The sequence below is a fragment of the Nothobranchius furzeri genome, chromosome 1 (genome assembly GCF_043380555.1).
Source record: "Nothobranchius furzeri strain GRZ-AD chromosome 1, NfurGRZ-RIMD1, whole genome shotgun sequence".
Taxonomy (NCBI): Eukaryota; Metazoa; Chordata; class Actinopteri; order Cyprinodontiformes; family Nothobranchiidae; genus Nothobranchius; species Nothobranchius furzeri.
Window position 1 is genome coordinate 51,920,679 of NC_091741.1, and position 22,231 is coordinate 51,942,909.

At 42.3% G+C, this 22,231-nt stretch overlaps 1 protein-coding gene across 2 annotated transcripts; it reads left to right on the forward strand.

Moving 5' to 3' along the window:
• The first annotated feature begins 3,752 nt into the window (after positions 1-3,752).
• On the forward strand, positions 3,753-21,957 carry tmem168a (transmembrane protein 168a). Of its 2 annotated transcripts, none has more exons than XM_015957372.2 (6): positions 3,753-3,811; positions 4,301-5,257; positions 5,372-5,647; positions 6,650-6,792; positions 16,132-16,409; positions 20,572-21,957. In XM_015957372.2, the coding sequence occupies exons 2-6, from the start codon at positions 4,424-4,426 to the stop codon at positions 21,120-21,122; spliced, it is 2,082 nt and encodes a 693-aa protein (XP_015812858.1). In that variant the 5' UTR covers positions 3,753-3,811; positions 4,301-4,423; the 3' UTR covers positions 21,123-21,957. The 2 variants fall into 2 exon arrangements, with proteins under 2 accessions (XP_015812858.1, XP_015812866.1); XM_015957380.3 differs by lacking the exon at positions 3,753-3,811 and adding an exon at positions 3,862-4,020.
• The last annotated feature ends 274 nt before the right edge of the window (positions 21,958-22,231 follow it).

Sequence of the window (22,231 nt, forward strand, 5' to 3'; positions counted from 1 at the left end):
CACAGTTCCATCCATCTGTTTAGACAATATTTTCTCATTTCTTCTAAACACCTTTCTTCTACAGTATAAGTAGACGTTGATGCACAGTAGAAGTTCTACTCCTCTCTGAAATCATAAATTCTTTAGGTCCAAGATGGGAGAATTAATTTCCCAGGAATTCCAAATACTCTAGATACTCTGGACTCCTAGGTGACTTTTCTGACTGGATTTGTTCGCCTTTTAACGTTAAAGCTGTCCCATTCATTAGCAGGCATTGGAGGCATAGCTCTCTTAGTTTGAAAAGAAAAAGTCTCATTATACCTGACTTACACACTTTCTTTAAATTCAAGAAAAAATTATTTGAAGATGTTTTGCAATTATACAGAAGGCTCTTGAATGTGGGCAGTCTTTCATTCTTTTTATCTTGTTCTTTTTATAGAAATAAATATAACCTTTTATAACTTCTTTGAAATTTTAAAGAAATCTTCTACTTGTTGCTGCCAAACGTTTGTGATCAAAGTTACTGCATGATGTACAATACTTCAAAGCACTTGTATTTTTGTTGCCTTCGATGGTGCTTGCATCATTCGTTTAACTTTCGGGCCAAAAGATTTTGCATCTCCACGAACAAAAACTGAAAAAACAGACAACATATAGCTCCCCTGATGTATTTTTATTGCCCACCTTCAAAAAACTAAATTCCGAGTGTCTTTCTTGTCAGCAGGGTATTTTATGAACCACTGAGAAGACATGTAATTAGACAGCCTATCAAGCCTTCCTATACATGTGACTTTATTGTCTGGCCATGACCCATAGACAGATTTCAGTTGTGGGGCGGAATCTACGGTTGTCTTTCAAACGGCCTCTGAATGCTATTGGACAATGAATAACAAAACCTCCACGCCGCTACAGAAGTTAGTCAATGGGGCAGTCCACCATACATTGTCCAAGAAGATGCAAATACATCATTTTTCCAAATAGGGGTGGTGCAGGAGTTAAGTGCTCGCCCCATAATCAGAGGGTTGCAGGTTCGAGCCCCGCTCTGTTTGTTGCTGTCATTGTGTCCTTGGACAAGACATTTAACCCCCCTTGCCTCCTGGTGATGGTTGGAGGGACCAGTGGCACCAGTACTCGGCAGCCTCGCCCTTGTCAGTGTGCCCCAGGACAGCTGTGGCTAGATTGAAGCTCATTCCCACCAGCGTGTGAATGGGTGAATGACTGATTGTGTTGTAAAGTGCCTTAGGGGGTTCCAACACTCTTGAAGGTGCTATATAAAATACAGGCTATTTACCATTTACCATAACAGACTTAAGTACCTCTATCTGCTCTTGACTTGAAGAAAATCCCAAGTCTAAATAGTCCAATGCCATTTCAAATTTCCATCACCATCTTTGTTGTTTCAACCCGTTCCAACATCCTGCCCACCAAACCAATAGAGCGCTGTGATTGGCCCATCAAGTCAACAGAGCACATTCATTGGCAAAGCACAAAACTGCTCAGGCCAATGGTAGATCTGCTGACGCTCCAAAGGAGCATGGCTAAGCAAACTTGCAGAGCAAAATCTTTTAGCTACTGCGACGGTCAGTCTAGATTTCTAGGCAGATAATTAGACACATCTACATCTAGATCTTTAAAATATTTTGCAGAAAGTGACCATTCTCAAAACATTAGGAATTGCTTTTCTCATGAGGAAACTGTCATTGATGGAAAGAATAAGTTTGATGAGTGAGACTTTTGTCTTTTTTCTGGGTTCTGGTACCAGGGATGGAGGCGAGCATCTTTTTGGAGTCATCAGGTTGTAGTGTAAATATTTTCTGAACTGACATCCTCTTTTGCAATCCAGTTCCAGATCTTGGAATATGTGAAAGCCCAGTTGAAGCACTCACGTTGGGTTTCCCTGCAGAGGGACGCCACAGCTGTTGAAGACAGCAGCTTTTCTGTCACATGAAAAAAATGTAAAAAGCTCAGACTTGCTCAGCAGCTCATCATCAGTGTTTGGTTCCAGTATTTTGGTGGAACAATGAGTTTATACCATGTTTTGTTGATACCTTTTATGTTATTTAGGTAATATTGTCTACTCATGATAGATTTGACTTATTTTTCAGACCATTAAAGTTTCTGTGTGCTTGACGTTTCCTTGTTTACATCCTGTTTTCAGCTATAAATATCTTTAATAAAAAAACTGTTATTTTTGCACATGTTGAAGGGGCTGAAGCAGAGTCTGTTCCCAGTTGGAGCTTCTGTCATCTTCTGATCAAAGCAGCACATTCTCGTACATATCTCAGTCTTTCAAACAAGCTTAAAAATACACAAACATGCATGTGTTCGATTTTTTTTAGTAGTCCCTAGGGCTACATTGAGTAAACCTGTATTGTGATGAGAAGGCCCAAACCCCCTCCAGAGTTTTCCATTGTCTCTCTACCATATTACCTCTCCTCTTTTAAGTCAAAGCACATACAGATGATTTGGTAAATTATAACAAACCTCAAAATACATTGCAAAGCTCCCTTTGCAATGGGTGAGGGAAAGGCACAGAGACACACTGGAGTCAGAAGCCATTTTTCCTCTCACAAAGAGCCGAAGCTTGTGGAGAGCTTTTTATTTGAACACACTCACAAATAGCGTGAAACCCCTGTCTGACCAGTTTGCTTCAACTAAAGGAAAAACACCTCGAGCTGAAAGGAGTTTTCTGAAAACACCCAAACATAAAAACAAATAACTAGGTCAGGGTTTTTCCTAACACATTTAAGCAGCAAGGGTGAGTGAACTCTGCTTGATAGGTTTTTCCTAACAAATCCCTGTTTAAGGGTGAGGTAACTCTTCACATAGACAAAGGAAAATATTTCACAACAAAGATGAACAATTAAAAAGATGAACAATTAAAAAATACCTATCACTATTTATGACTTATAAATTTCACAACACACTTATGATGCCATTAGCACAACTAGAATTCATTAAATTTGTTAGAATTCAGAAGTTCACAGAAACCACATTAGGGAATTGATTGTATTTCTACAATATTATTGTTCAAATAATAGTAAACAAAGAATGCTTTAAAAAAGCAGGCATAAATTATTTATTTAATCCAACAAAAATCAGTGAATGAACAAAAGAGAAATCAAAATCACATCATCATATGGTGTGACCACCTTTTGCCTTCAAACCAGCATGAATTATTCTACTTGCACACATGTGTTGAAGGAACTGGGCTGGTTGTCCCAAACATCTTGGAGAACTAACCACAGATTTTCTGTGGATGTAGGCTTCCTCACACACTACTGTCTCTACACGTAATCTCTGACACACTCCATGATGTTGAGATCAGAGCTCTGTGGGGGCCAGACCATCACTTCCAGGACTTCTTGTTCTTCGTTACACTGGCTGGATGTTTATGTTTGAGATCACTGACTTTGCATTTTGTAAATTGATGAAAATAAACAATCATTTTGTCTGAAAGTTTTATTTGTTTACAACATTTTGCTTATAACACTGCTTTGTTCTGTAACTTAAAGCCAAATAGATGGGGGGAAAAAATTAACACTAAGTTGTAAATAGGAAAGACAGGTCAACAGCTAAAGCACATCATTTTGCATGTAGTGGTGTTAACTAAAGTGATTAAATTCGGTGTAAATTTTTTTTGTATTTTTATGAAATTAAAAGTATTATTTCAAACCTTTTTAAATGTATAAGTACAAAATTACATGTAATACAGCAAAATAATGTACAATTTGCGCCCTCAAATCTGCTTGGAATGCCCAATTGTTAAGACCCTCCTGTTATGCCGTAGAACAGAACCAGGAAGTACAGCTGTCGGCTATCTAAACAATATGTAAGCAACATTTTGACGCTAAAAAGTACCTTTTAACAAAACTAGTAATCGTTATTGTCCTTATAGCAACTGGACATAGACTGTTAATGTCTTATTTTTGTAGTTAAACACTTTGAGAAGTAAAGAAAACTTGCGCGAGGCGTTAGCGGAGACGGCTATTAGTTGCTGGTTTCAGTGCCACATCGTCACTAACTCCCAGCAGGACCTCGGTGACTGCTTTATTTTAAGTTCACGCAATAAAAGAAAACTGTTTTAGTTCATTCTAATTTCTACTTCCAGTCATGAGTGTAATTATTACTTTTCAGATATGACTGGACAGATGGGAACAGCTAGTTTTGGGCATATTATGTTGCTATAATTGCTTCATTAAGATGTTGTTTTCACTATAAATCGATATAGATATAATTAGAAACATTAAAACTTTTTAATGTCTAGTGCTGTTTAGATCTTGGTTGGATGAGTGACGATGCATTTTAACTTCGTTTACAGGGGTTGACTTCTGAATTTCGTTCTGAAGAGGCGTCGTCCTCCAGTTGAGTCCAGAGAGAATGAGAGGAGGAAACTGAACACCAGAGGCTTCCACTGTGTTTGAATAACGTGATTTGATCAGTCATGAATCGACAGGAGGAAGAGGAGGGTCTGGCCATCAAAAGGTCAAAGGAAGTGGACGTGTTCACCTCTGTGTGTTGTCTGGGCTACTTGTCCAGCATCAACCTCCTTGTGGGAGTATGTGTTGGCATGTACGTGCGCTGGGAGGTGGCAGGTGAACAGATGATTCTAGTTATCTTCCTCCTGGGCCTTTTTGTCCTGGGAATTGCAAGTATTCTCCATTACTACTTTGCCATGGAGAAAGCCAGCCTGAGCTTGTTCCATTTGTGGTTTGGCTTTCTTCTCGGACTCCTGTGCTTCCTTAACAGCCCCGCTTTAGGATCAAACGTCAAAGAACTCGTCGCCAACTATCTCCTTGTAGCCAGTGTGGTCATGAAAGCATTGTGGGCAATAACTGAGCGCATATGCAGCTATGTTCCCTACAAACCCACCTTCCTGACATCAGCAGAATGGCTTGAGCTCCTGGGGTTTGGGATTGCCAGCACTACTATGCCTTTTCAGATGTCAGTGGCTATAATTTGCTTGGTAGTGGCACTGGGGGCTCTGATGGTGGACCTGAGGATGAAATCCCTTCTAGCTTTGCCCAACCTGATCAGTTTTGCGTTGATCACTTCCCTTGTGTTTTTCCAGGCGTTAGGCATCCCAGCAAACTATTACGCTTTAGGCTGCTACCTGGGCAGACTTCTTTGTGAGCCTGTCTTGGATGTGTACTTTAGTGGCCTGGGACCAAGTGAGCGCTGGATGCCGATGCTCTCTCTGGGGAAGGTGTGGAGGAGACTGTCGCTGTTTCCTCTCTGCCTAATGGAGCTGGCCTTCTTTGTCCTGGCTGCCTTGAAGGTATGCACATCATTCTTTGGAGAAGATGTTACATCAAAGACATTTTTACACAAATATGTCGAAATGTGTGTGGTTTTATTTTATTTATAGTAATTTCATCATGTTTTTGCACAGCTTGGCCACTTGGAGCTGTGGTATCTCGTCATCCCAGGTTTCTGTCTGTTTGGCCTATTCTGGGCCATCTGCCATATCATTTTGCTGATCACTATTTGGGGCTTTCACACCAAGTTAACTGATTGCCAGAAGGCTTGGCGAGCCCATCCCTCAAGCAGACGGAGTCTGGACCAAGTCATGGCCTCACGAGGCATCCGTCACTTCTGCCTCATCTCGGAACGCCTGGTGTTCTTCAGCATACTGTCAACAGTGATACTCGGGGCTGTGTCCTGGCAGGTAGGATACATCGTCAAGCACTGGTAGAGGTACCATCGTAATACTGTTAAACACGATGTTTAGACAGTCACTTGTCTCAGAAACATATAATAAACCGACAGAATTGTTTAGAAAATTATCAGCGATTTTAGAGTGTTTTTGTTACTTCAAGACACGTTGTTGTGACAGTAGAGTAGTGAGAACACAGAGCACTTTCCCAGCTGTAGCCAGCTGCCTCTCGACTACTTTCATAAACTAATGAAATGCTTTCAGCGTCGCACAAATGTTACATAAATGTTAAAAATGTAGCTTACTCTACTCTTGTAAAGCTTCCGGTGCCACTGGGCAGCAGCAGCAGAGATCAGAGACGATCTCTGAAAACTACGCGACACGGAGAAAGTTACAGTTAAGAGGAGAGGCTAACGGGTTTTCCATACAGCATCAGTCCAAGCAAAGCAATCTGTGCTGTTTTTATTTAGTTTTAGTAGCTGTTAACAGAGCACTGTGCATTGTTGTGTGCGTCAGTGATATTCAATCTTTGAGGAAATCATTCAATGACAAAGGTTCCGCCTTGCTTGAAATGCAAGCTGTGATTAAATGCGTGAATTTTTTTCACGCGTAATTTAGTTCTTATTTATTAATCATAATTACTACGTTAAGGTCTCACCCAGTTTTTCCACATACATACTGTGAGGCACTAATAATTAATGCTAAAAAGCTGTAGAAGTGAAACGTTTTCCAAATGTTTTCCTCATCTTAGCCGTGTCAGCTGAAGGACCCGGGCAGATGTACTGTTTCTGGACTGAACTGATAACCCACTTGTGGCACATTTATGTGTCTGCTGTCTAACTCAACATTGATTACATGTAGTTAGTGCCTGTCATGTTTTGTGCTATGATAATGGCAGTGTCAGTCCCTTATTGTGTAACTGTCTCGCTCTCTGTCAGCATCAGTTAAGTGAGTCTGATTACCTCAGTTCGAGCTGGAAGCGCTGAAACAGACTGATTATTTGGGTTTTTGCAGCCCTCCAACGGTCTCTTTCTTGGTGCTCTGCTGGTGGTCCTGCCCTTGGAGTCTCTTGCCCACAGCTTGTTCCATGAGCTGGGCAGCTGCCTGGGGGGAACCTGTGCTGGTTATGCACTCGTCATACCAACCACCTACTCCAGGTACCGATACTTCAGTGAGCTGTTTGTACATTCAATAAACTTTTATTTAACTAGCAACCAAGGTGCACTTTGAAACATCTTAATATGACAATATTAGCAGTATTAACCTCTAAACTTTAGCGTCATTGGTACTAGCCACATACATATGTGGACCTTTTGTTATCGGTCATCCCTTATTTTTCCTCCCATGTTTTATGTCACATTATACTTTTTTATAAAGGTCAAGATACAAAAAAATACTCTTTAATCATCAAAAACAAACATACGGATTTGCAAACTGATCCAAAAATTAGCCTAGCCATCCGTCGTGGGGCAAATTCTACGATTGTCTTTCAAACTGTCTCCGCACGCAACTGGACAGCTCTTGGACCAATTCGAGCAGCAAACAACATGACATACTCATCGCTACGGAAATCAGTCAAAGCATCCCACCGCCGTACATCGTCGACGAAGAAGAAGCAAATACATAATTTTTCAAAATAAATGTCTAAAAAAATCTCTATCTGCTCACTTTTCAAAATTAAAGCTCAAGTTTAAATTGTTCAAGTTGTTCAACTACCAAATGCTTTTGGATCTTGAACTGACACCATATTTGTAGTTTGTCTCAGTCACAGCTCTGGTGCTAAGCCTGCCCAGTGTCTCTCTACAAATATAGAATGCTGTGATTAGCCAGACCAATCACAGCAGGTCTACCATTGTTCAGGCCAATAGTAGACCTGCTGAGGCTACAGTGAAACGTGGCTAGACCAACCTGCAGACAAAAATCTTTTTCAGTTTGAGTAGATTTCTAGGCCAACAAAAAAAAACAAAGTATTTGCTCTGTCTGAGCTGTAAACACTCAATTAGTTGGTTTGTTTTTGGACCACCGATCATGTTTTACACCCCAAAATAATTATATCAAAGCTGTTATTGGTACCCTTTTCAGAACAATCCGTCACATTTCCCTTTCATTAAAGCTAAAGGCCACCCTGGGCTTGCATAGCTCTTATCAGGAAATAGATGTCTGCTGTGATGTTTGTTATGGGGATGAAGGCTGTTTATCCTGCGGCGCAGAAGAGCAGAATAACCTTTTAAAAGCACTGTGTTTGGCCAGACTGGGTGCAACTGTGTGTGCTTTGACTGTCCAGTGTTTCGTTTTCATTTTTCCCCTCATTTTGTGCATATTTTGCGTCCCTGCACCACACGATCTTCTCATTGCATAAATCATCAGCACGGTTTGTTAATTTATTCCACATGTATGTTGGATTATTCACATAATTGTGAAAACATGCAAAACTTTTTTTACACAAATAAGCATTTAATGACCAGCTCAGATAAGCTTTAGACATTTTTTCAGCAACATTAACATTTATCCTCATCCCCCATTAGAATTTGACTTTTTTTTCTTTCTTTTAATCTGTACCATTTAATTATAAAAATATCATATGTGGTAATCAGTTATTTGTTTAAAAAAGTTTTAAAAAATGTCTGTTTCTTGGAACTTCATGATGTGAAAGTTATGTTTGCTACCAGTGATGTGCAGCAGAGTGCTGTATTAATATGTGAAAATGTAAACGACATGTCAAGTCTCTCCTGGTAAACACTATTGCTCTCCCTGACTCTTTCCTCAGTTAACACAAACCAACTGGGATAAATAGGTCGATAACCATGCGTAAACATGGCGTTAATGTTTGGACCCTTGAGGGATCACTCCAGCAGCATACTAAACAGTTCACCATAACTGCTACTGCCGCTAGCTGGGTTCTCTTAGTCTACCAAGCCTTTTTTGTTCATTTCCCCCCCTGAAATTGTTGTAGACAGCAGAAGCTAATCATCAGGTGTGTGTTACTGTGCCGACTTACAAGATCATCTCAGCTGTCTGGAAATCCAGACAGTCTGTTTGTCAGATGATGACCATATGTTCTAAAAATCCTCTGGTGGGTTTTAAATGCTGGTCCATGTTTTGTCAGAGCAGTGGGTGTTCTGCATGCAAGCTTGTACCGGCAGCATCCATAGGGAGGGCTGAGAGCATGATGAGAATACAGCTGTGAATAATCACCTGTTTGATGGCTGCATTTGATTGTGTTTTCACAATGACTGCATCCCCTTAGGGGGATCAAAGCAGTGGGAAAAAGGGACGGTCAAATAGGGAGGGGGTGAAACAACGGAAGGAAAAGAAAAGGGAAGGGGATATAAAAGAGAGGAGATGAGCCCTGACAGTGCTTAGAAGGAAAGGACTGTTTTTTTTTTTCAGAGATGAAAGAGTGTCACTGGAGAATATGTGGTCCGAATCTCAAACTATAAGCTGCAGCTTCAATAAGTGGTGTGAGATCTAAAATAATTAAATTGGTTCGTGAGGGATGGTGAAGTTGTCCAGTTGTGCAGAGGATGCAACATGTGTTTCTGATCAAGAGTATTTGTTTATTGAAGAGGATATATACAGTGGGGCAAAAAAGTATTTAGTCAGCCACCGATTGTGCAAGTTCTCCCACTTAAAATGATGACAGAGGTCAGTAATTTTCATCATAGGTACACTTCAACTGTGAGAGACAGAATGTGAAAAAAAAAAATCCATGAATTCACATGGCAGGATTTTTAAAGAATTTATTTGTAAGTCAGGGTGGAAAATAAGGATTTGGTCAATAACAAAAATTCAACTCAATACTTTGTAACATAACCTTTGTTGGCAATAACAGAGCTCAAACGATTACTATAGGTCTTTACCAGGTTTGCACACACAGTAGCTGGTATTTTGGCCCATTCCTCCATGCAGATCTTCTCAAGAGCAGTGATGTTTTGGGGCTGTCGCCGAGCAACACGGACTTTCAACTCCCTCCACAGATTTTCTATGGGGTTGAGGTCTGGAGACGGCCACTCCAGGACTTTCAAATGCTTCTTACGGAGCCACTCCTTTGTTGCCCGGGCGGTGTGTTTGGGATCATTGTCGTGTTGGAAGACCCAGCCATGTTTCATCTTCAAAGCTCTCACTGATGGAAGGAGGTTTTGGCTCAGAATCTCACGATACATGGCCCCATTCATTCTGTCCTTAACACGGATCAGTCGTCCTGTCCCCTTAGCAGAAAAACAGCCCCAAAGCATGATGTTCCCACCCCCATGCTTCACAGTAGGTATGGTGTTCTTGGGATGCAACTCGGTATTCTTCTTCCTCCAAACACGACGAGTTGAGTTTATACCAAAAAGTTCTACTTTGATTTAATCTGACCACATGACATTCTCCCAATCCTCTGCTGTATCATCCATGTGCTCTCTGGCAAACTTCAGATGGGCCTGGACATGCACTGGCTTCAGCAGCGGAACACGACTGGCACTGCAGGATTTGATTCCCTGCCGTTGTAGTGTGTTACTGATGGTGACCTTTGTTACTGTGGTCCCAGCTCTCTGCAGGTCATTCACCAGGTCCCCCCGTGTGGTTCTGGGATTCTTGCTCACCGTTCTCATGATCATTTTGACCCCACGGGATGAGATCTTGTGTGGAGCCCCAGATCGAGGGAGATTATCAGTGGTCTTGTATGTCTTCCATTTTCTGATAATTGCTCCCACAGTGTATTTTCTCACACCAAGCTGCTTGCCTATTGTAGATTCACTCTTCCCAGTCTGGTGCAGGTCTACAATTCTTTTCCTGGTGTCCTTCGAAAGCTCTTTGGTCTTGGCCATAGTGGAGTTTGGAGTCTGACTGTTTGAGGCTGTGGACAGGTGTCTTTTATACAGATAATGAGTTCAAACAGGTGCCATTAATACAGGTAACGAGTGGAGGACAGAAAAGCTGCTTAAAGAAGACGTTACAGGTCTGTGAGAGCCAGAGATTTTCCTTGTTTGAAGTGACCAAATACTTATTTTCCACCCTGATTTACAAATAAATTCTTTAAAAACCCTGCCATTTGAATTCATGGATTTTTTTTTTCACATTCTGTTTCTCACGTTGAAGTGTACCTATGATGTAAATTACTGACCTCTGTCATCATTTTAAGTGGGAGAATTTGCACAATCGGTGGCTGACTAAATACTTTTTTGCCCCACTGTAATACGTTTTGTCTAATTTTGTAATGAAAAAGGACTCAAAACCGAAACCAGCACAAAGACCTAAACCCTCAGTGGAGTGTATATTCATTACTTCATTAGTGAAAAAGAACTTTTCTAGTACTGACACTATAACTTATATTTGGGTCTACACGAAGCCTGTTCTGAAAAGTCCCCACAGTTAACACATGACTTTTCTGTCAACACTTCAACTTCATCCTGGTAAAATTTCTGCTTTATCTTGAATTTCTGTAAACATTCTTACAGTCGTGGCCGAGAATGACACATATATAGTAAATTGGAAAAGTTGCTGCTTAAGCTTTTACAATAGCAATTTGCTTATACTCCAGAATGTTATGAAGAGTGATCAGATGAATTGCATAGTCCTTCTTTGCCATGGAAATTAACTTAATCCCCCAAAAATGTTCTACTGCATTTTATTGCTGTCATTAAAGGACCTGCTGAGATCAATTCAGTAATCTTCTTGTTAACTCAGGTGAGAATATTGATGCGCACAAGGCTGGAGATCATTATGTCGGGCTGACATGTTAAAAGCAGAGTGATGCTTGAAATCATTGTTCTTCTATTGTTAACCATGGTGACCTGCAAAGAAACGCGTGCAGCCATCATTGCGTTGCATAAAAATGGCTTCACAGGCAAGGATATTGTGGCTACTAAGATTCACCTAAGTCAACAATTTATGGGATCTTCAAGAACTTCAAAGAAAGAGGTTCAGTTCTTGTTAAGAAGGTTTCAGGATGTCCAGGAAAGTCCAGCAAGCGCCAGCATTGTCTCCTAACAAGGACTCCACTACGGTGCCACCGGTGCAGAGCTTGCTCAGGAATGGCAGCAGGCAGGTGCGAGCGCATCTGCACGCACAGTGAGACGAAGACTTTAGGAAGATGGCCTGGTGTCAAGAAGGGCAGCAAAGAAGCTACTTCTCTCCAAAAAACATCAAGGACAGATTGATCGTCTGCAAAAAGTATGGCAAATTGATTGCTGAGGACTGGGGCAATGTTTATTTATTTATTTTTTATCACAATTGTCTATTTTTTGCTCATTTTAAATATATTTTTAACCTTTTTTCTGAATTCTTTTTTATATTTTTACATTTTTTTGTTTTTGTGAAGCGCCTTGTGATTTCTATCTTGAGAGGCGCTATAGAAATTATTAGGCCCGAGCAGCGAAAGCGCTGCGAAGGCCTCTTGTTTTTGCTCTGATTATTATTATTTTTTGTTATTCCGTGCCCCCTTTGAACAGCTTTTTGGGGACCTTAACATACCCCAAAACTCACAATATTTTGCACACTTGTCAGGCCTGGTGAAAAATTTGATATTTTAAAGGTCCCGAAAAAATCGCAAAGAAAATGGCTGAACAGCGCCCCCTACAAAGTGAAAAAAACCCCTCTCCATAAAGCTTAGTTTATCGTACAGTTATGAAATTTGGTACACTTGTAGTACTCAACAGTCCGCACAGAAAAGTCTCTTGCAACCATGGTCAATATCAAACAGGAAGTCGGCCATTTTGGGTTGAAATGGCGATTTTTTGCCGTTTTTGCCGTTTTTAGGGTCCGTTTCTGATTGGATTGCTCGATCATTTTTCGCACGATCGTCTCAAAAATTGTGTAAAATTGCTCAGAAGGGATGGGCGAACAAAATGAGATAAGGATTCTGAGTTTTCGTATATGTTGAAGGGGCGGAGCCAGGCCTCGAAGTTTGACTACTCGCCAAAAATATTTAAATTGCTATAACTTCATAACTGAATGGAATAGAGTTACCAAACTTTCTGTGGTCATTCGTCATCCACCCACAAAGTAAATTGAATGGTCGGATGATGACATCACACAAGCCCCGCCCCCTCAGGACCAAAAAGATCAAGTTTTACTGTGAAAGGTCCCAAATTGCCCCATTTCACTTAATCACCACAAATTTGTAGCTGGTAACTCAAGACAAGTGGGGGTTGCTTGGCGTCACTTTATGGGAGTTTTCGGCAGAGGGCGGGGCTGTGGCGGCGCGGCGAATTCAGGCGTACCGCCTTGGCCTTACGTTTGCCTCCCATTTCGTCATTTCCAAAGATATCGTCACGAAACTTCTTGTGAGTGATCCTAGTCCGGCCCATCAAAAGATCTGATGTGAACATCCGGTGGGCGTGGCCTATTTTCTGAAATAGCGCCCCCTAGGACCATTAAAACTGTCAGCCCCAAGCCATGCTTTGACTGAGGATTACGAAATATGGTACACTAATGTGCTGTCTCAGGACCTACAAAAAAGTCTCTTGGAGCCAAGTGCAAAGTCGCACAGGAAGTCGGCCATTTTGGTCCAAGTACGCGATTTAGTGGTTTTCGCACACGTTGTTTGGAGAGTGATGCTCCGTCGCCCTTTTCACCATTCTCCTTCAAACTTCTGCTATGTACTCGTAAGACATAGGGAAAAAAATTCAACCGTCGGATTTTTCAAAAGTTGAAAGGTGTGGGCGTGGCTAAGCCTCAAACTTTGACCTGCCGCCACGCCACTCTTTTTTTCACAGCTCCCTACTGGACTCCTTTTACCCAATCACCAGGATTCTGTGGGAAACAGCAGTAGACAACTTGAGGTTACTTGGTCTCCAGTACTGGCAGGTTTTGAAAAAAGGCGGGGCTTTGGGAGCATGGCGAAAATCGCCATCACGCCATGGAAATACGTTTGCCTCTCATTTCTTCAGTTATCGTGATATCGCTCCGACACTTCTGGTGAGTGATCCTAGTCTGACCCCCAAGAGAAGTAGACAGCTGAAGTTTGTGGGCGTGGCCTATTCTCTTAAATAGCGCCCCCTAGGTCCATTTAAACTAATAGCCCCAAGCCAAGCTTTGACTGAGGATTGCGAAATTTGGTACACTAATGTGGTGTCTCAGGACCTACAAAAAAGTCTCTTGGAGCCAAGTGCAAAGTCGCACAGGAAGTCGGCCATTTTGGTCCAAGTACGCGATTTAGTGGTTTTCGCACACGTTGTTTGGAGAGTGATGCTCCGTCGCCCTTTTCACCAATCTCCTTCAAACTTCTGCTATATACTCTTAAGACATAGGGGAAAAAATTCAACCGTCGGATTTTTCAAAAGTTGAAAGGTGTGGGCGTGGCTAAGCCTCAAACTTTGACCTGTCGCCACGCCACTCTTTTTTTCACAGCTCCCTACTGGACTCCTTTTACCCAATCACCAGGATTCTGTGGGAAACAGCAGTAGACAACTTGAGGTTACTTAGTCTCCAGTACTGGCAGGTTTTGAAAAAAGGCGGGGCTTTGGGAGCATGGCGAAAATCGCCATCACGCCATGGAAATACGTTTGCCTCTCATTTCTTCAGTTATCGTGATATCGCTACGAAACTTCTGGTGAGTGATCCTAGTCTGACCCCCAAGAGAAATAGACAGCTGAAGTTTGTGGGCGTGGCCTATTCTCTTAAATAGCGCCCCCTAGGACCATTTAAACTAATAGCCCCAAGCCATGCTTTGACTGAGGATTACGAAATTTGGTACACTAATGTGGTGTCTCAGGACCTACAAAAAAGTCTCTTGGAGCCAGGACAAAGTCGCACAGGAAGTCGGCCATTTTGGTCCAAGTACGCGATTTAGTGGTTTTCGCACACGTTGTTTGGAGAGTGATGCTCTGTCGCCCTTTTCACCAATCACTTTCAAACTTCTGCTGTATACTCATACGACGTAGGGGAAAAAATTCAACCGTCGGATTTTTCAAAAGTTGAAAGGTGTGGGCGTGGCTAAGCCTCAAACTTTGACCTTTCGCCATTACTTTACTTGACTTAATAACTCCCATGTGCATGATCAGATCTTTTTCAAACTTTGTCTGTGTGATCATTGACCATATCTGTAAAAAATGACAATGTGGACAGCTGACATCACCTAAGCCCCGCCCCCTGACTACAGGAAGTCTATTTTTTATTCTGAAATACCCATATTTGTCCCCTCTAATTTAGTGAACATGACACTAAGGTCATACACTGTCTTCATGATGTTGTAATGACCATTCAGATCTGATTGCTTTCCAGAAAGGGAGGGGCTTTTATGCCATGGTGAATTCTGGCGTAACGCCGTAACCTTACAATTCAATTTAATGGTGAGCTCAGAGGGGATGCTGAGTCAGGGTGAGGTGCGGACTAGGAAGCCATTTGCAGATTCTGGCGTCGGGGTGGTTGACGATTCTGTTCTGCCAGACGTGCCCTGGTGCCCCGGGCTGCTGGCCAGGCCGGAGCGGCGCAGAGCTGCGAGGGCCGAACGACGCTGCTTGCAGCTTTAATTTCTTCTTCTTTTTCTTCTTCTTCTTCTTCTTCTTTTTCTTCTTTTTCTTCTTCTTCTTTTTCTTCTTCTTCTTTTTCTTTTTCTTTTTCTTTTTCTTCTTCTTTTTCTTCTTTTTCTTCTTCTTTTTCTTCTTCTTCTTCTTCTTCTTCTTCTTCTTCGCCCCTTTCTGATTGTTTGGGGCATTTGGAAAAAGGCTTGTCTGGAGAAGAAAAGGTGAGCGCTACCATCAGTCCTGTGTCATGCCAACAGTAAAGCATCCTGAGACCATTCTTGTGTGGGGTTGCCTCTCATCCAAGGGAGTGGGTTCGCTCACAATTTTGCCCCAAAACACAGCCATGAATAAAGATTGGTACCAAAATGCCCTCCGACAGCAGCTTCGTCCAACAATCCAACAACAGTTTGGTGAAGGACAATGCATTTTCTACCACGATAGAGCACAGTGCCATAAGGCAAAAGTGATAACTCAGTGGCTCAGGGACCAAAATGTTGAAATTTTGGGTCAATGGCCTGGAAACTTGAGAACTTGTGGTCAATCCTCAAGAGGCGGGTGGACAAACAAAAACCCACTAATTCTGGCAAACTCCAAGAAGTGATTATGAAAGAATGGGTTGCTATCAGTCAGGATTTGGCCCAGAAGTTGTTTGAGAGCATGCCCAGTCGAATTGCAGAGGTTCTGAAAAAGAAGGGCCAACACTGCAAATACTGACTCTTTGCATAATTGTCATGTAATTGTTGATGAAAGTCTTTGAAACATGTGAAGTGCTTGTACTCATATTTCAGTACATCACAGAAACAACTGAAACAAAGATCTAAAAGCAGTTCAGGAGCAAACTTTGTGAAATTAATATTTGTGTCATTCTCAAAACTTTTGACCACGACTTTAGTTTATTCTTGAAACTGGAACAAAACTGTCTTTTAAAATGCTGTCATATGAACGTCATGCCCAGAGAAGAAATCAAAATCAATGGAGGGCATATGTGTTCTACTCTTTCTCGTCATCCCCCAAAGCTAATGTCATTTTGTTATAATTTTTTCCCAGTGCCAATGGACAGCCCAGTCTTTTGCCACCAGAGCATGTGCAGGAGTTGAATGTGCGCTCCACCGCAATGCTGAACAACATGCAGCGCCTCTTCTCCCACCACATGATCCAGACATTTGGCTGTGACTACTCAACCAGCGGCGTCACCCTGGAGATCGTGCAGAACAAGATCCGAAGCTTATTGGAGCTCCGAACAGAAGACGGGCCACGTCATGACACATATTTGATTTTCTACAGTGGACATACACACAAAGGCTCTGGAGCCTGGGCTCTGGCTGGTGAGTTCCATACTTCTTTATGTTTTGGAATAAATATGGTTGTTGCTTGGGATTTTCCGCTCACATGTTTTTGCTGAGTCAGAAAAGGGTTGAATGCCCTCTCCGGGTCAGGGATGAGTTCCTACCCCAAGTGGAAGAGTTGAAGCATCTCGGGGCCATGTTCATGAGTGAGGGAAAGATGGAGCACAAGACTGATAGGTGGATTGGTGCTGCGTTTGCAGTGATGCAGGTGTTGTACCAATCTGTCGTGGTGAAAAGAGAGTTGAGCTGGAAGGCAAAGCTTTAGATTTACCGCTCAATCAACATTCCTACCCTCACCTATGGTCGCAAGCTTTGGGTAGGGACCAAAACAACGAGATTGCAGATACAAGCGGCCAGAATGAGTTTTCTCCACAGGGAGGCTGAGCTTTCCATTGGAGATAGGGTGAGAAGTTCAGTCATCCGGGAGAGGCTCGAAGTAGATCTGCTGCTCTTCCACGTTGAGTGTAGCCAGTTCAGTGGCTCGGGCATCTAGTTAGGATGCCTCCTGGATGCACCAAAGCATGTGCTCTGGTGAGGTTTTCTGGGCATGTCCAACCTGGAGGAGACCTAAAGGGAGACTGAGGGCACGCTGGAGGGACTATGTCCCTCAGCTGGCCTGGGAACACATTGGAATTTCCCCAGAGAAGCTGGCCCAAATGGTTGGGGAGAGGGAAGTCTGACCCCGCAACCCGGACCCGGATAAGCGGCCATAAAAGGATGGATTTTTTGCTCCTGATCCGTATCCAAGTTATTGAAATTTGAGGATCTGCCAATGCTGAGTCCTGATCTGACTCTTCAGCAGTGCATTAAAATAAGAAGAAAATAGGAAATTGAAGTTGTCTTTTCAGTTTTTTTATTATCATTTATATATTTCTTTATTTTTTATTGATGTCACTGTTTTAGTTGGCCTGGCAAGCCAGACTAAATAAATGTATTATTTAGTCTGGCAACGCACCATTGGCGGTTCTCGGTTGTGGGGCTGGTTCTACCGTTGTCTTTCAAACGATCTCCACATGCTACTGAACACGAACAATGCGACATACTCACCGCAACGGATGAAATAAAAACGAACAATGTGTGTTATTAGGGAAATAGCGGGTGAACGGTGTTGAAGCATGATTGCGCATGCGCCGTGAGCGGTTCTGATACTTTTTGGGTCGCAGCTGCTCGCAGCGCCGCTTCAACAGTGCGATACCCTCACGAGGAACGAGCAAAATTTCAAACACGCCAGAAGTTTGTGCGAGCTCACGATTGCTGATCGGTAGCTGTTCACGTGGTGTTAATCGCCTCTCGTAACCCCCTGTACACTACACGACACTCGGCGCAAAACTCGCCCCGATCTCGTGGATTCTCGCACGAGTGGAAAATCGGCTCAAAAAAGTGAAAAAGTCGCACAGTGTACGCCCGGCTTTAGCGGCTGGTGATTTGTGTTCTCTTATGCTATGTTGTTTACTGTGACACTTGTAATAAATCTGAGTCCTTTCATACATTTCCATGACTCCAGTTTCCTTGGGCAATAATGGTCCTGCGTGCTTTGGTAATATAGCACTTTGTCACACCAGCACTCCCTTTTCAAAATGAGGTTTTTAAACTCAATGGGACCTTCCTGGTTAAATAAAGAATACATAAACAAGGCTAAAATTGATATCATGCGTGTGTGCGCACGCACGCACGCACACACACACACACACACACACACACACACACAAGACTCTTACGAATTATCTGTCCCATATGCAGTTAAACCATTAAACTTCCTCCCTCCGGGTAACACTGGCCCATTCAGCCTTTCAGTCCTTTTGTCCCGAGAGCAGGGTTGGAACGAAGGGATTAACCTGCGGCTCCCCTCGTAGTTAGTCACCGTACCATCGACTGAGCTTGTCCCAAACTGCGTGCCGGGCATGTCAGCTCCTCCACATGGATCATTTATAAACGGGGCTGCGTAGATACAAGCCTTCGTCTCATTAACTCGGGATACAACCCAGAAATCACGGCAAAGCAGCAACCCTCTGGAGTTCAACAAGATGCACGGCGGCTGAGTGCTAGTTCTCTCCTGCAACACAAAACAAACATCAGAATGCTAAAAGGCTGAAACATGCATGAGAGCAACAAACAAACATGTACCATGCCGACGCCGTGCCTCTCAACTCCCCACCCCCAAATGGGGCGAACCGATACTTCTTCAAAGCCTGCCAAGCCCAACATTAAACATTAAATACTGTCACATCGCCCAAATAAAGAAAACCCGGAAACACCCACCTACACCGCACCACGAGCAGCACATCACGCCCCCACTCCTCCAGGGGGCCAAACCCGATCTCCTCAACAGACTCAGGACAAATGATTCTCGTGTCACACAGTGCAAGCGACTTTTAAACACTCCTAGCGCTCCCTGATTGGCCCCGAGTCAATCATCCCAAAACTGTACAGCTGTGCCAACACTAAAAAAAGGCCAGCTGACAACCTCATTTGCCACACTGGGCAAGAGGCTGATAAAATGACAGTTACATTTGTTTTAGCTACACAGACATGTTATATACAAAATTACAGAAGGCAGTTACAACACAGGGAATCTGTCTCAAGAGCTCTCAGTCTGGGTTTTAAATTGTCCTTATATTATATGATGAAAGTCATTTTGCATTCCTAACAAATAAAAACACACTTTCAAAAATCCCCCCCACCCCCCACCCCCACCCCCCAGTGGTGAATACATCCAACTGATACAAGTCTGATCACATCAGTCCGTGTTTTATTATTGTTTATTTAATAGGGACAGATCATGTCACTGTCTTCATTTTATTAATATCAATGCAAGTAGCAGTAATAAAATCATGTTTAACATGAGCTAATGCAACAATCAGTACTATATATGAGGTCATTTTGGTGAATTTAAGCATAAAATAGCATATTCAGGAAACCAGGAAATAGCATCTAGGATGAACTAATACTGTCTGTATTTTCTCATCGTGGATTGGGCAATCAAAGTTTAAAATTAGTGGCTGAGAAAACCTTTGGGAGTGGCCTGCAAAACGGCGTCTTTTACGTCGTCGGGAAAGTCACAGAACGGCGTAAAAGAAGGTGTTTTGTGCTGTCAAACGCCGTCTTTTACGCCGTTATGAGGACGCGCGAGAAGTGCCTGCAGTTCGGCGTTCAATGCGGCGTTCAACGACTAGAAAAAAATGTCATTTTTTGCGGCGCTCTGAAAGACTACATGAAGACGGCGTACAATATGGCGTTCTGAAGGGATTTCCGCCGCTTTTTTTGGCATTTTAAAGTTTAAAGACGGCGATTAAGACATCGTTAAATAACCAAACATGCTCAAAAGTGGGCGAATTGTGATCCCTAAGGCTTGCGATAGTTAATTGCCCAGTTTGCACACCTTACAAGTGTCTGTTCTAGTCCCTTTGATGACCAGTTTTAAATACATCCAAAATACAGACATTTTCTCTCTCATCCTTTTTGTGAAGTTTACACAATTGTTGACGAGCCTTCCCGCTCTCAAACCGACTGGACACCCAATGGTAGGTTACCACTAGGGATGCAGAGATACCACTTTTCTCCAAACTAACATGATACTGATACTTGGATCCGAGTACTCACCAATACCGATTACGGATACCGATATTTCTACCACACAAAAAATTGCAATGAATTTGAATACAGGTTTTATTTTCTTCTCTGCTTTCAACAGGGAAAGAGTGTTGGGTAGATAAAAAACAAAATATATGAATAGAAATAATGAAACCTAAAATATTAGGTGATCAGAAATGAGAAGTTACAGTAAGCCACTTTCAGGCAACTGCATTGGTATCTGTATCGGTGCGTCCCTGGTTACCACGGTGATGTCTCCAGCTCCTCAGTTACGTGATGAACTTTGTGCATTATCTCAGTGTTCCCCTATGAACACAAAGGAGCTTCCCTAAACAGATAGCCACGTCAGAGTCTCAGGTCTGAAGGGTCTGAATTGTATACTTTTCTGAAGATGTGAAGTCCCATGTTGGAATAGACTTCAACTATTCATCGTAACAATGCTGACCAATTCTAAATGATGCTGTAATTTCTTAGACTTTCAGCTGCTTTTATTGTTTATTTATATAATCATTTTTTTTTCACTAAATCAAAGAGCACCCTCTGGTTTCAGGAGGTGAGATGCTCCACCTTGCCCAGTTGATTGAGATGTGGAAGGAGAAGAACGCCGGCCACGGCTCCAGACTCATTGTCGTCCTGGACACACAGAACTCCCTCCCTTGGGTCAAAGAAGTACGACGGGTGGAGGGCATCTACATGGCGGTGCAAGGTGCTGAATTGTCTGCGTCCAATCTCGATCCAGAGTCTGGAAATGTGCCTTTGCTTGGCGACTTCACCTCTGAGTGGGTGGAGTTTAACTGCAACCCAAACAGCGACACCCAGTGGTCTGACAAAGAAAGGACTGGGACGGCCATGTACGGGGTGTCTAAACGCTGGAGCGACTACACCCTACACCTTCCCACAGGAAGTGACGTGGCCAAACACTGGAAGACCCACTTCCCCAAAGCTACATATCCTTTAGTCTACCTTTCCAACTGGTGCTGTGGCCTCAACCTGTTCTGGCTGTGCAGCGTGTTTCTGCGCTGCTTCAGGAGGTGTAAGCTAGCCTGGTTTCCTCCAGCTGTACTGGACACCGGACAGGGCATCAAACTGGTGCACTCATAGTAGCATGTTTGCTACAACTCATTTATAATAAGCAGCTAGGCTATTCCACCGGGGATTTACATAAGATTATTATATACAGATGCATCAAATAGGGAATAAATTAGTTTTTGTTATGTTATTATTGTGGGAAAAGTATTTTCTGTTCATGCAAAATTCCTTTTAATTTAGGTAAATCCTAACTGGGGAAGAAATATTTTTAAACACTAATATTATTTCTTGTCTTTATTTTTGTCATTTGTCAGACAAAAGAAAAAAACACTAAATCTGAAGGATATTTGAAACTTTAGTCATAGTGCCATTATTTATACCGTATCGCCTCTATTGCAGGATTTAGCATTATCAGGTGTGTTTTTTTTGGTACTGGCCATAAAGTCATTCCAAAGCCTTTCTACAGCAGACATGAAGTGGATCAATGATGTCAGATCTTGCTCACCAAAGTGTGTTTATTTACTTATTGCTAGAATTTATGAAGATGCTTTGGCTGTTTGTACGGAAACATAAAGCTGCCACCCACGCAAAATAAAATGAGAGCGATATCATGTAACAACATGATATTGCTAATTTTATTTTGTTTGGGTGGCAGTTCTGTGTTTGTAGCGTTGTGCCAAAATATTTATTTACTCAAATTCGTAACCAGACAAGTCTTGTGTGCTACAAAAATCCAGTTTAGTTGGGTTTTCTTTTGCCATTTTTATTGTCCACTGTGAAAGTTGACTAACTTTTGTTTTATTTTATGTTTTGTCTTTCTTTATTTGTCTATGCTGCCTTTGCTAGTTTGATTCCTATGTTTTCAGTGATATAACACAAGTTGAATCATTAAACTCATAAAAGCTGTTGAGTGCTGAAATTTCATTGAAAATTGTGTTTCCAATTGATAGAAAATATGAGTTTGATATAGAGATCGATTAGCAGATTGATGCTGCATCTGCAGTGATGTGGGTGTTGTACCAATCCGTCGTTGTGAAGAGAGAACCGATCCGTCGTCAAAGCTCTTGTTTTACCGGTCGATCTACTTTCCTACCCTCACCTTTGGTCACGAGCTTTGGGTAGTGACTGAAAGAAAATGATCGTGGATACAAGCAGCCAAAATTAGATTTCTACGCAGGGTG